Raw genomic sequence first — 13,001 nt, 5'->3', positions numbered from 1 at the left:
CACACAAGAGGCGTTTCAAATATGCATTAAAAACAAGATTTAAATTTCTGAGATCTGTTTGAGTGAGATAAGGCCAAGCAATTGTAATGCCATAACTGGCAATAGGCGCGGAGTATTTTGTAAACTTTCAAATGTTCGCGCTCTTGTTGATTGCAGAGAGTGCGAAAAAAATCTGATTCGTGATTGGTCGGTTCTCTTTGTTCGCCATGCCAATGGAACGAAGAATTCGGGGTCGGTGGGTGGAATGGAGAGCAAAAAATTGCGAACGGAACGGTGAATTTTGACGCGGACTGGCAGTCGATGGTCGATTCTCTCGTCACAATAGGGGAAAAGTAGTGATTTCCTGTGCGATTTGCGAGTTTGCTCGGACCCTGACAGTGGTCGAGCTTCGACCTTGCTTGGATTCGCGTTTGAAGAACGCGTCGCGTCCGAAGGTAGACCCCAGCAACAGGCAGATAGTAGTGAGCTCGGTGTATAATTGCTCCCATGTAAAATGTCGTCCAGATTTCGATGAAACCCTGCGACCCAGCTTGCCAGGTTTGTACTTGGATTCCTCGCAGACCCCACTTTTCCTCATTATTGAGTTTTGGCATAACCTAGTTTTCGTCTTTCATTTTTAAGTATTACATACGAATTATGATTTAAAGCCAGGATAAGCAGTTTCGCAACGCAATCGGTCCTTATTATGAATCCACTTAAGCTAAAACATACAAAACTGCGCCTTCAAGCTTACGCAAATGTTCTGGCACATGTCTTGGCAAATATTTGAATAATTTTCTTTTGTTTGCTTCCATAAATTAATTCAATTAAAGAAATTTGCAATTTGAAATAATTTTTCTTAAGAGTTTTGGAGAAAAGTGCGCAGTTTTTGCTAATCAGGTGCTTCCGGAGGAAAAACAAAACTTTCAATTTTTGTGGTTTTCCAAAAAAAATTTATAAATCGTTTCAGTTTGATCTCGTCCCGTTTGGAGTGAAATACCTGGGACCAAAACTCGAGCATTATGGACAGGGCGCTGTCCCTGTCGCCCGATAATCAGCTGTCAGTGTTGGTGAAATTTGGCCTGATGTCTTGGAGCAACCAGACGTCGTCCGCCTGCCTCGACAACTGTTCCGGCCATGGCGAGTGCCACAACGGAACATGCGTCTGCGAGGTACATTATTAAAAATTTAAAATCTATTATATTAAAATAAAAATTGTTTGTAGATCCAGTATGAGGGGGAGGTGTGTCGGACGCCCAACTTCAGTTACCACGCTGCGTTCGCCTCGATCTTCTTCTTTCTGGCCCTGGTGTGCCTCATCCAGCTGGTGATGTGCATTGCGGCCGAGTTCCAGAAAATGAAGACCCCGTCCTTGTGGCGGGCCTGCCGAATCACGACCCAGAAACTGCTCTACTTCCTTGTCTTCCTTGCCACAATCATTCGAGGCGCCTACTTCACTTCTCCTAATGTAAATTTTGGTTTAACTTAATCACAATGAAATTTATCTTCTTGATAATTTCTAGACTGAAGACGAAAACGGCTGGCCAAGGACAATGATGAGTGCTTTTTATCCCCTACTCCTCTCCGGATCCTCTTTGATTGTCTGCTTTTGGGCGGAGGTTAGATGAGAATTTATAATTTTGATTCTTGATTTACAACTTTTATTTAAATCCTCAGGTTTTCCATCTGCAGGACGTTCGATGTGAGAGACCACAGTTTCTGTCAAAATCCTTCCTAGGATTTGTCATTTTCAACATCATCTCCTATTTTTTCCTCATCATTGAACTTGTAACGACAACCAAGATCGCTCCAACTGCCGAAGCAAGGGTCTGTTTGCAACAAAAAATCAAATTTTTTACTGAAATAAAATTCAATTCCAGAATTTCTACGTCCATGTTTTTAACGGATGCTACGCTGTTCTGCTATTTATCGTTGTCGTCTTTTTCCTCATCTACGGTGTTGAAGTCTACTTTAAGGTAATAAACTTATTTTTTTCCCCATACTTTCTGTATTGAAAAAATTTTATAAGGTGCGAGGCGGATTCATCTGTGAGCACGAAGCCTCTGTGGCTATGACTTTAGCCAACAACCGGTGGACAAACAGAGGAAGTGACAAGCAGAGCCCCAAAGTGAAGGCGTCCACCAGCAAGGAGGAGGATGGGGCCTCGTCCAGCCGATTGGTATTTTATAATTGGATAATTTAATTGACAAAATTGTGAACTTTGATTCAAATCAGCTGAACAGGAACCAGGAGCAGATGAACAGGAAAATCAACACTTCTCAGCTGCACCAGTCTCGACTTGGCTTAGTTTCCCAGGCCATCATGCTTTTCATAGTTGTTGGCTTTCTCTTCAGCGAAACACTCAGCGAGTTTTGGAAATCAAAGTAATCGCTTTTTGCATGTTTTATAAATGAAAGTCTTAAATTTATAATTTCCAGGGTTCCTCTTGTAAGTCGAAACTGGCATGACATTTTGTTCCACATTGTGGAAATTGGCGCAGTGTTGTGGTTCCCTTGTGTCCTGTGGAATTGCATTAGGTTTGTTTTCACTCATTGTTTTCAAGCTTTGAATAATTGAAAATGTTAATTCCAGTCCCGAGCAACTATGGATTTTGAATCCGAAAAAACTCCTTATGAAAATTGAGGCTGATTTCAGCAGTTCAACTGCAGACAAGGACAAATCACCAGAAACGGACAGTAAGCAATCTTTCAATATTTTTTTTTACATGAATTTCAACATTTATCCAGGTGATGAGTCGGACAGAGAGGACAGTCCCGATTGTTGGATTTGCTATGACCCGGACAGAAAAGACGCTGGTCCGTTGATCAAGCCGTGTCAGTGCAGAGGAGATGTCAGCAATGTGCACCACAATTGTCTAAGGCGGTGGCTGGTTGAGAGTGCGCTGGACGACCCTAAGGCGTCTGCCTCAGACAAACTTAAATGCAAAGTTTGCGGATCGGCATATCAGGTAATTTTTGTTTATTTAATAGGGTTTGTATAGATTTTGTGGATATTTTAAAACTCTAATTTTGAGCTAGACATTCTGATTATTGAAATTTGCGGTCATCTCCAATTGAAAATTGTGGACAAATTTCTCAGGTTGAGCAAAGCACCCATCTGGACTGGCAACAAGGCTTCACTCTGCACCACTGGCTCCAGACCTCTGCCATTGTCACAGCGATGTGCATCAGTGTTGCTGTGGCCTGGGTTCTGGTGCAGTTCTTCACCGAGCCCTTTATTAGACTTCTAGCCATTGGAGGCGCCCTTCTGGTCTGTTACATAGGAATAAGGTAAAACTCTCTGCCAGGCATAGGCTCAATTAAATATAAAATATCAACCAGATTTTTGGGACTGAACACGGCAACCGCATATGAACGTGCGAGGGTGTCAGCTTTGAGCATTGTGGGCCAAACGCCGTCCCAGTCCCCGACGTCCAGCGTGAGCAGCAACCTGGCCGTCAACACAATCAGCGAGACGATCACAGTCAATTTGCAGTCGGCCAGTTCTGCTCTGCTCAGCAGCAAACAGTAGAGAGACGGCGCGTGTGTGTCAATTTGGATTTTTGGTGTTCTTGACTTTGACGTATGTTTCAAAACAGGAGGCAAAATATCACGTTAGAAATAACTTTCTCCAAAGTTTCAAGGTTTAAATGTTGAAAAGAGAGGAAAAAACCTTTGATGTTGATATAAATACGTGTGCATCTTTCTGTTGTTCACTGGTGATGATAGGACTGAATTAAAAGTAAGAATTGCGGTGAATCCTGGATTGCGTTAATTTGCGAAGGAATTTATTTAAATAAGCATTTCTTGTACAGAATTTTAGAAGAAAGAAAAAACTGTGTAGGAAGTGTTAATTTTAACTGATGTGATAGTCGAATGTGTGAATATTTAAGGAAAATCTAAAGCCAGGTATATTAGTAAAAAATTATGCGCAAATGATTCAATTTTGAACTGAACTATTAATATTCTTCAATGTTAATTTAACAGATGTAGGCAAAGAATAAAAAAATAACTATACTCAATCTTTATACTTTTTATGGTCCTGAACATGAAACAAGTTTGTGAAATTTGTATAAATTTTATTATAAATTGTTACATCAAAGTTAAGCTTTTGAAAAGTTTTCCAATGTCTAAGAGCTCGTCTTTAACTTTCGATTTCTTAGCAAGGGCGTTGGCCTTTTTTGCAGACTCTTTTATCCACTTTTCCAGATCCTCGGGTGTTTTCCTAGTTGAGCAGAATACAACATCATTCACTTCGTCTTCTAAAGGAATAGAAGCCACAGATTTGAAGCACACGACCAAATCCTTCATAGTCTTGATCTTGAGTGTTGGATCTCTGCACACCAAATTCAATATAAAAACGCCTAAAACAAGGTGATTTAATTTTAAAAAGAAAAAAATTTCAGAGTTTACCATTTTCACAGAGGATACTTTCAACTTTTTGGAGAACTTCCATCGTAACAAATTCTTTTGGCGGACAACTCATACCAATAGATGTGTCCTTATTGTCAACATCAAACAAAACTGCATCAAACTTTTGGCCACTCAAGGCAGCATCCTTGATGAACTGAAGCCCGTCCCCAATTTGAACTTTAGACCTTTCACTCTGGGTGAGGTTAAAATACTTTTGGGCCACCATAAGCATTGCTGGGTCAATCTCGACAGCCGTCAAATGGCACTAATCAAAATTATATATAGAAAAAAACATACTGGACCAAAACCTTCTTACACTTTGAAAGCATCTATTGATGAAGGAGCAAAGACCCCCTCCCCCAAGGCCAATCACAAGCACTTCTGGCTTTTCGTAGAGAGCTAATCCTAGGGTCATCAGTCGGTGGTGATCACAGGCAAGGTAAGAGGTGTCGACGGACAAGTTGACATTTTTTGATCTGTTTCTCAAATTTTTCAAAAGAGCCTCAGATTGAACTACGCCCTGGTTGGACAGAAACACCAGTTTTCTGAAGGTTTCTCCTCCGTCGCACTGAAATACATTGTTACAAAGATAACTGTATATTTTACTAATGGAAGGAAAACTTACCACAACATCTTCAACAACAAAATCTCCCGAAAATTCACTGTGCCCTTCGTAAATGACTTCTCTGTGACCCATATCGTCTCCACAGGATAAAAATGGAATCTGTGTGTTTGGAGGCATCCCTTGAGGGGCTAACTGGACAATGCTGGACGCAAGTTCTTCTCTGATGCTGTTCACACTTTCGTATGCTTGTCCTCGGTGCAGAAAGACAAGAATCAATCTGTCTGCCCCTGTCATGCTGATTAGCTGCTTTTGTCCCTCAGCCGAAGAGAATAAATATTCCGTCTCCCTAAAATTCATAAAGGGAAATTATAATAAAAACAAAATTTCATTTTCAACTCACCTTCCTTGCGGAACAACAAAAGCTGCAAATTTGTGAGCTGCACCTTTATTTGAGGTAGGTCTATCCACAATTCTGAGGGTAAATCTCGGCTTCTCATCCCCAAGTCTGTGAAGGTGGATGCTCAGGTCGTCTTTGTTCTCTTCCCCGCCAGGCACCTGTTTCTGTGTCCTCAGTTTCCAGGCCACCAGGGCTGCCTGGTGCAGAGAGACGATTTGCTCTTTGATCTCATCCGGTTCCGTTCTCATTATGTGTTGGTCAGAAAGACTGATTTCTGTTATCTATAAAAAAATTAACTCAAACTAACTGAAAGTAATCTGTTGCATTATAATTATTTTAAATTTATTTTTTTTAAATGAAATTTAACTTTAAGTGGACTTTGGTCAGGTTGGGAATTTATCAACTGTGCCAAATTTGGATTATTTAAAATGATAATCTTACAAAGAATAAAGAAGTACAATTTAAAAAAAAATAATAATAATAATACTTACGCTTTTCATTCCTGGTATTGCTTTGAACTTGGTGCAAACGACAAAGAAAACTGGCATTGAAAGGCCACCACCAGACGATTGGGCGTTGGCAGCACTCGCCTCTGGACAAAGACAAATCCTCAGAGGCCACCCAAAACCTTCAGGTGCCTGGACGGGGAACCTTTGCATCAGGTGGTGCAGAATGTGCGGCTGCAGTAGACTCACACAAATGTAACGCCCTCCAACTCGAAGGACTCGGTCAATTTCCTATAAAGATTATCCTCTTAAAATTGGATTAATTCTGTCTCAGTTGAAGATTGCCTTAAAGAATCGATTGATTTGCGTAAGGGTGGACTCCTCACTGTCCGGCATGAGGGCGTCCAACGTTCCTTTGTCCAGGACGACGCTGAAGTGGCTGTCGGCGTAACCAGTGTCCATGGCGTCCTTCTGTTCAAAAACCAGGCCTGGTCTAGTCTTGGAATGCGTGTCTCGCATTTGTCTGATGACCACCGAGCTTGTGTCAATGTTCGTCATGCTCCTGAGTGAAATTTAATATAATTATCGATAATTATAGACATTATATTGTATTTGAATTAAAAAATATGAATTTTGCCTATGTACAAACCTATAGCCAACATCGTACATGCTGGCGCTCAAAGTTGAGTTGCCGCAGCCAACGACGAGAATGTCGTCCTTCGGTTTGATGTACTTATGAATCAGGTTGCACAGCTCAGGGTACTCGCCATACCTTTGAATAATTTGTTCAATTTAAAGCAATAATAATAATGGATGTTACCAATCGAAAGCTTTTGTTCCTCGCTTTTTGAAAAAGTTCTCCCAGTACGAGGTCTCGGAGAATTCAGCCTTGGCCTTCGGGAGGAGGTTCATTTTCAATAAGGACCCGAATTAGGAAGATAATTATTATCCAACAACCGGCGAGACGCAGTACTAGTCAGAAAATCGCGTGCTGCTTTAGTGAAGGCGTGTTTGTGTATTCGCATTTAAGGGGGCGTCGTCGGTTGACCTTTTCTAGCTCGCAGCCAATCGTATTGCGAGAATTCTTACTAATTGTTTAAAAAAAATTGTAAAAATAAGTTAGCTAAGCTAAATTTGTTGAAATTTGTAAAAATTTGTATTTCATAATAAACTGGTATTAAGTAAAAAAAAAATAATAAAACACTTTTTAACATTTTAACTATAATAATTGTAAGAGTAAGACATAAAGAGGTAAGAACCGGTTTTAGAAGAAATTGAAAATTGATTTCAATTGATAACATGCATATTATGTATGTAATTCCTCTTGCGTGAGTAGTCAAAAAATCATCCCTTAGAACAGGAGTTGCCCAAAACCGTGATAAATTTTAATTTTAGCTGATTTTAGAGTAAAATGGGAGAAAGATGAAATATTGCAGAAAAAATTATATAAAAATTTATAATGTTTGTAATAAAGTGGATAGTGGATTAATTTTTTCCAATCCACATGTTCAATTTTGTTAATTATTTTGTTCAAACTTGTTTGGCTACAGCCCCGCAGTACTCAAAAAGATTATCCCCGACGCATATTGTTTTGGGACAAAATCCTCAGTTTAATTCGTGTTCTCTCTGGCGCGCACACAGCCGGATCAATTTTTAAAACGCTCTCCTAATGCATTCCAGCCGAAAGAGAGAAAGAGACAATGGAGCTACATTAATTATACTCTCCCTTCGATAAAAAGCAGGCTCGGTTGCCGCAGCGCCGTGTGTTCAGCCCTCTCCTCTCTCTCCATTGTGGGGAAATTTAATTTTCGCTCGTCGCGCACGGCCAACATGAAAGGATTCCACCCCCAATAAACACGCCAGCCCAGGCATTATTAAAATATTGAAAGGCTCGTCGTACTCATCAACTCACATACTGATTGATTACACACACAAACTGTCGGCTCAAATGCAATCAAATATCTCCACACACACCCGACCGCCTCGCTCTCGCAAATAGCCGCCTCATCAATTTTGTTATAAAGAGAATCAGAGGGATGAGCGAATATATATTTGTACCTTTCCTGTTAAACCTGTATGATGCATGACCACAATTGCTTAAGCAATATTACGAGAATTATACAAAATACAATACAATACAGATAAACAGAGCTAAAATATACAAGCGGAAGGAAAAATCAACCTTGACAAAATCTTGATTAATTTTACTTCTTCTGGTTGAAAATTGAATTTAAGTGGGATTGTTTTTTTAATTCTTATATCTTGAGGAATTTAAATAATTTTTTATTTATTAATTTCAAAATGTTTTCCAAACACGCTCAAAACAAAAGCGGAAGCCGCAAAAAGAGCGCATGAGCGGAGGGGTGTAAAAAGAGTCTCCTCTTCTCTCCCCTACAGCGACAGCGTTCACTCTCCTTTGAACTTTGAACACCTTTGAACTTGTCAAGACCGAGCAGAAAAGACGAATTCTGTAGCTTTTTTCTGCTCAATTGCTCATTTGGCTCAGAAAGATATTGGAACCAAGTAGGCCATGATATTGTAGCGTTTGCGAGCGTCGTCTTGCCGACGTGAATCCAGACTATCTGGAGAATTGGTTCTTTTGAGCTGAACTTTGTCGACAATCCATCGATCTTGGCTATCAACGCAATGGAATCATTGTTTCATAGGTGAGAAAATCTTGATTTTATCAGCCATTCGGCCATCTGAATCGCGGAATCGCGATCGTTTTTGTACCGCGTAATCAAAGCTGAGTCGGCATGACATAAAAAATTGATTCAAGTTTGTTTTTCGCTTATTATCTGGATTTTTATGAGTGTATTCAAATCTGTTTCTTATTTGCAAATTTCCGGAGATTAACTTGGGATATTGATGATTTATTTTTTATTGAATGGAGAATTTTTATTTCAAAACTCTCTGGCGTTGTTCATGAGACGTGAATAATTTTCATTTTATTTATGCGGCGTCAGATTGGCGTAATAAAATCTAAAATCTCCGTTTCACATGTTTTGTTTCAGGAGCCGTGAAGTTGTAATTTCTGTAATCTATGGTTATTTTATCAAGAAACGAATGACGCTCAGAAGGTTTTGACCGTTTCAAAAGTGAGACAAGGCAGAGAGCCCCTGCGCGTGAAGGCCTTTGGTATTTTTTTTTCTCTAGGGAAAATCCAGGCCGAGCTGATGAGGTTCATTCCCTGTTTTTCAAACACCATCGTTGTTATTCCCACTAATAAACCGCCCTTTTTATTTTACTTTTGTTACAGAAGAGAGAAATGAGCACAGCTATGACAGCTACAGTCCGATCAAAAAATTTCTCAACCCTTTTTGAGGAATCGGAACACAGATAGTGAATGATTTTTACTTTTTTTATCCATGCTCTCTGTGTGTTGAAATTTAAAAAAGAGTTTTTCCATCATTTGATAGTGATTGATACTCTAAAACAAAGAAAAACAATAATTTTTTGTAGTAATATTTTAATGCAGTTTTTGCCCACTTCAACTCTTTCTCATTTGAAATTTTAGTATAAAATTAAAAACGATTGTGCAACTATAGGGTCAAACCAATAGTAAATTGAATTGATTCAATATTAACAAAACCTTTTGAAATGTAGGAAAGTTGCGGCTAAATTTGTATTTATTTAGTATGGTGAAAGTCGAGACTCGATTGAATCTATTTTTGGATTGGAAAAAATGAATTTTGAACATTTGTCCCTTGTTAGTTCAGGTTTGATGGCGGCCGCCCCGCATTTGCTCCAGCCCATCCTCTCTATGATGGGGCGCCAGTGGAAGGACCTCCCAGCCATGGGTCCCGTAGCCGCCAAGGTGATGGCCAAGACCTACCACTGTGTTCAGTCCAGCAAAATGGCAACCTGGCCACCCTTGAGTACGCCGACTATGGTGAGTACAAAGTTAAAATTTTCCTTGTGAAATTAATTTTTTTCATTTGTCTCGTAATTAAATTCAAATGATCACTGCCCATGAGCCAGGATCACCTTGGGGATAAGGGACTGGCAGAAAAAAAATTAAATTTTGAAATAGCTATGTAGCAGATTAAATTTTGCAATTTATTATTATTTGTTAAAGTTAAGTTTTTTAATTGATGACAATTTCTATGAATTATTTGAGAAGGAATTATATCGTTTGGTGTGGTGCGCGCAGCTTCGATCCGTTAGTCTGGGCGTGTGATCAGTAGTGTGATGCGGCAAGTTGCAAGTGGTGTTTCCCATGCGCACTACAAGCTTTCGGAAGGGCTCATGTGCAATGTAGACCGTGTGGCCTAATGGATAAGGCGTCGGACTTCGGATCCGAAGATTGCAGGTTCGAGTCCTGTCACGGTCGAAAAACCCTTTTGCAGCAAAACTATCAACCCTTTAAAGCTACCATTGGGAGTTAAAACGTTTTGCAAATCAACCTTGATACTTTTTGAGCAGAGATTTCCATTATTTAGCTATTGAGGGTGGTATTTTTGCTGCAATCAAAAAAAGATTTTTTAATTCCAAAAAAATGTACTTTTTCTTTATTTATTGAATTTAGAATTTTGTATAATTAGACTTTCAATATAAAGTCATTATTTTTATTTATCTTCACGCGAAAATAAAAATAATTTTTTATTGGAGAGGAGAGAAAAATATTTCAAGCTACAATTTATAACAAATTGTGTGATTTTCTTTAATATCGTCTAAAAAAAATGTTACCTTATTCAAGGGGTGTTGAGTTTATACTCTCTATCAAATTTGATGTTGCATGTGAAAATTGCAAAGTTTGAAAATAAGTTCAATAAGAGCATAATTATTCTAAAAAATTGTGAAGATTGACTTTCATAGCCCTCGATTTGAATGATTCTTCCTCTAAAATTGAGTCTATTAAACCAGCTTAAACAACTCGGAATTTTTTTCTACTACAGATGCAAAAATTACCAAAAATGAGGCCCAAATTTAAGAAGGTCCCGCCTGTGCAAGGTCTGCGACTAGGTGCATAAGTTTTTGGCGTGCATGCAGCTTGCAATAATAGTGCCTCCCCTTCACTTGAACGCGCCTCTGAAATTTATCGCTTTTCCTCGCGCTTAATTGTTTACATTCCATTAGTCTCCCTGCTCGGTATCTTTTGCGTCGTATTTGCATTGTCGCGAGCGAGATTCTGTTCAAACACCGTTTTCCCCTTTCTCTCTCTGTGTGGCGTGCGTGGCCGCCTCCGCCGCCGAGCTGACCAACTCGAAAATGCTCAATCGAGTCAAAAGAAGCGTCTAACCGTGTGCAAATTAACAAATCCGAAAACGATAATCCCACACATGAGCGCACATAATTAAGAGTGGAGCGGGAAAATACACACGCACGCACCTACGCAGTCTCTCTTTTCGTCGCAAATTTGGTCTCGCGAGTTTTAATGAGCGCGAGTAATTGAGGCGAGAGAAATTAATTATGCATTCCGCACGACTCTGTTTGCCGACGACTGCTAAATTAAGTGTGCACACTCTGTACTCTGAGCCAGTTCCCCGCACAAAATGCTAAAAGAGAGTATCTATTTGGAAACTGATAATTATCGCTAATTAATAATTACACGCGGCCCCGGATTTAATCAACTGCAATCTCTCTGCTCTGCATTAATTAATTGAAGCAAAAGACACTCTTCTTTGACTTGCGCCCGTTCATCAGCAACGGCCAATTAGCCACCCTTTCACTCGTTTTCTCTTTCCAGCCCAAAGCTCTCGCCAGAAATGCAAATTTTCGCGGGTTTCTTCCCTTCGGCTTGCCAAAAGATTTGTTTATTATTCATAATAATAATAATAAAACATGTTTCTTTTGATGGATATAATTAAAAATGTTACGTCGAAAACTGTAAAATTGATGTTGATTTTTATGATTAAAATCAACTTCAGTTTAAACAAACCGTGAAAATGAATAGTCCAAACATTTAAAGTAGGTCCAACTTGAAATCACAAAACACACCATTAAATCTATGTTAAAGTATGCAACCTGTGTAACAATGATGTCCAGCAGGTGGAGTGCAGGCGAACCACAGGCGCAAACATAGAAGTTTTCTATGAAAACATATAATTTAAAAAAGGTCCTTTTTGCCATTTCATTGACAGGGAGACGAAATTAATTTGTATGCATTTTAGTGTTAAAATATTTAAATTAAATTCTTATTTTGGTGTATTTTTTTTTTATGCCTTTTCAAATTTTGAATCTAGTTATGTAGGCGCTGTTCATTGATGATAGTTTCTACGGCGATGATGACATTGAGAATCTCTAAAAAAACAAATTTTTAAAGCTACCAAGTGTTGATATTTGGATCTTAAGAGAAAAGCAGAGTCGGCTCCATTCAATAATAAATTTTGGAAATTCTGCAAAAAAAAACTTTAATCCTGTTTATATAATGCCTAAAATTTCAAACATTTAATAATACTGCAGTAAAAATTAAAATTTTCTTTCAAGCAAATTAAATTCTTCACGACAGAAACGAAAAGCAGAAATTATTATGAACCAATAGTGCCAAGCTTAAAGAAATTTGTCATTAATAAGTGCTTGCTGTTTCAAATCGTTATTGAGCGAATGTGATTTCAAATACTGGACTCTCTGTAGTCGGTTGTTTTATAATCTTGATGTAAATTTCTTTCAGACATTGAAAGTGAAATTTTTGTAATTTAAGAGCATTTCTCCCTAGTCACACGCAATTGGCTTCTGGCATATTTTTGTTATTATATGTATAAGCGGGCATTATTATCTGACAGTGAAAAATTTCATACGAATTGGTTTTAAATAAACAATCGCGATTCTTTTTTATCTTTAGTCCACATATTTTTCTTTGGAAATTTCAGGAAAGCCACGTGAAAGCAAAACTGTGGAAAAATAAATTGGAGCTGGCCGTGAATATCAGTTCGTTTGTAAAAATAATGGAAAGTAAAAAGCGGGTCCGTGCTCAGCTCCTACAACAAATGGTGATTGATGAGAGGGATTGGAAATTTGGCTTCGCTTCATCTGCCTGCGAGAAAACGGGCGCACGCATTCACACACGGGCAGGGAGGGGTGATTGCACTGAAGGGAGGTTCATTATTGGGAATTCAAGTAACAAGTCGGATTGATTAGCAAATTGGCATTGAAGTCACGGAGCGACTTCGTGCCCCGCCGAGATCTCGCGTAAAACCGCGCCACACATTCATTCTGTGCGTCAATCCTGAATCGGCGCAAAACATACAATTATCAATCAA

The 13,001-nt window shown here is 39.0% G+C and overlaps 3 protein-coding genes and 1 non-coding gene across 4 annotated transcripts; 3 read left to right on the top strand and 1 right to left on the bottom strand.

Moving 5' to 3' along the window:
* Positions 1 to 260: 260 nt before the first annotated feature.
* Positions 261 to 4,000, top strand: LOC132197120 (uncharacterized). The gene is made up of 13 exons (XM_059620201.1): positions 261 to 537; positions 950 to 1,151; positions 1,205 to 1,447; positions 1,503 to 1,598; positions 1,657 to 1,806; positions 1,860 to 1,955; positions 2,009 to 2,158; positions 2,215 to 2,363; positions 2,418 to 2,516; positions 2,572 to 2,675; positions 2,727 to 2,947; positions 3,079 to 3,269; positions 3,321 to 4,000. Exons 2-13 carry the CDS (start codon positions 1,002 to 1,004, stop codon positions 3,508 to 3,510), a joined length of 1,839 nt encoding a protein of 612 aa, XP_059476184.1. The 5' UTR covers positions 261 to 537; positions 950 to 1,001; the 3' UTR covers positions 3,511 to 4,000.
* Positions 4,001 to 4,030: 30 nt separating this feature from the next.
* On the bottom strand, positions 4,031 to 6,824 carry LOC132197119 (eEF1A lysine and N-terminal methyltransferase homolog). Its single transcript, XM_059620200.1, has 9 exons — positions 6,620 to 6,824; positions 6,449 to 6,571; positions 6,145 to 6,361; positions 5,845 to 6,090; positions 5,357 to 5,634; positions 5,017 to 5,302; positions 4,708 to 4,959; positions 4,392 to 4,656; positions 4,031 to 4,342 (listed from the first exon to the last, which is right to left on the bottom strand). Exons 1-9 carry the CDS (start codon positions 6,709 to 6,711, stop codon positions 4,071 to 4,073), a joined length of 2,031 nt encoding a protein of 676 aa, XP_059476183.1. The 5' UTR covers positions 6,712 to 6,824; the 3' UTR covers positions 4,031 to 4,070.
* Positions 6,825 to 8,233: 1,409 nt separating this feature from the next.
* LOC132198445 (uncharacterized) lies at positions 8,234 to 12,046 on the top strand. Its single transcript, XM_059622510.1, has 4 exons — positions 8,234 to 8,465; positions 8,814 to 8,879; positions 9,514 to 9,691; positions 11,993 to 12,046. Exons 1-4 carry the CDS (start codon positions 8,446 to 8,448, stop codon positions 12,044 to 12,046), a joined length of 318 nt encoding a protein of 105 aa, XP_059478493.1. The 5' UTR covers positions 8,234 to 8,445.
* Positions 10,060 to 10,132, top strand: Trnar-ucg (transfer RNA arginine (anticodon UCG)). Its single transcript has one exon. It is a non-coding gene; the product is annotated as a tRNA-Arg (tRNA).
* Positions 12,047 to 13,001: the final 955 nt, after the last annotated feature.

Source organism: Neocloeon triangulifer, unplaced genomic scaffold, assembly GCF_031216515.1.
Source record: "Neocloeon triangulifer isolate White Clay Creek 2 clone unplaced genomic scaffold, ASM3121651v1 ptg000012l, whole genome shotgun sequence".
Taxonomy (NCBI): Eukaryota; Metazoa; Arthropoda; class Insecta; order Ephemeroptera; family Baetidae; genus Neocloeon; species Neocloeon triangulifer.
The sequence above is the reverse complement of the archived record's forward strand: the minus strand, read 5'-3'. Positions and strand labels throughout refer to the sequence as shown.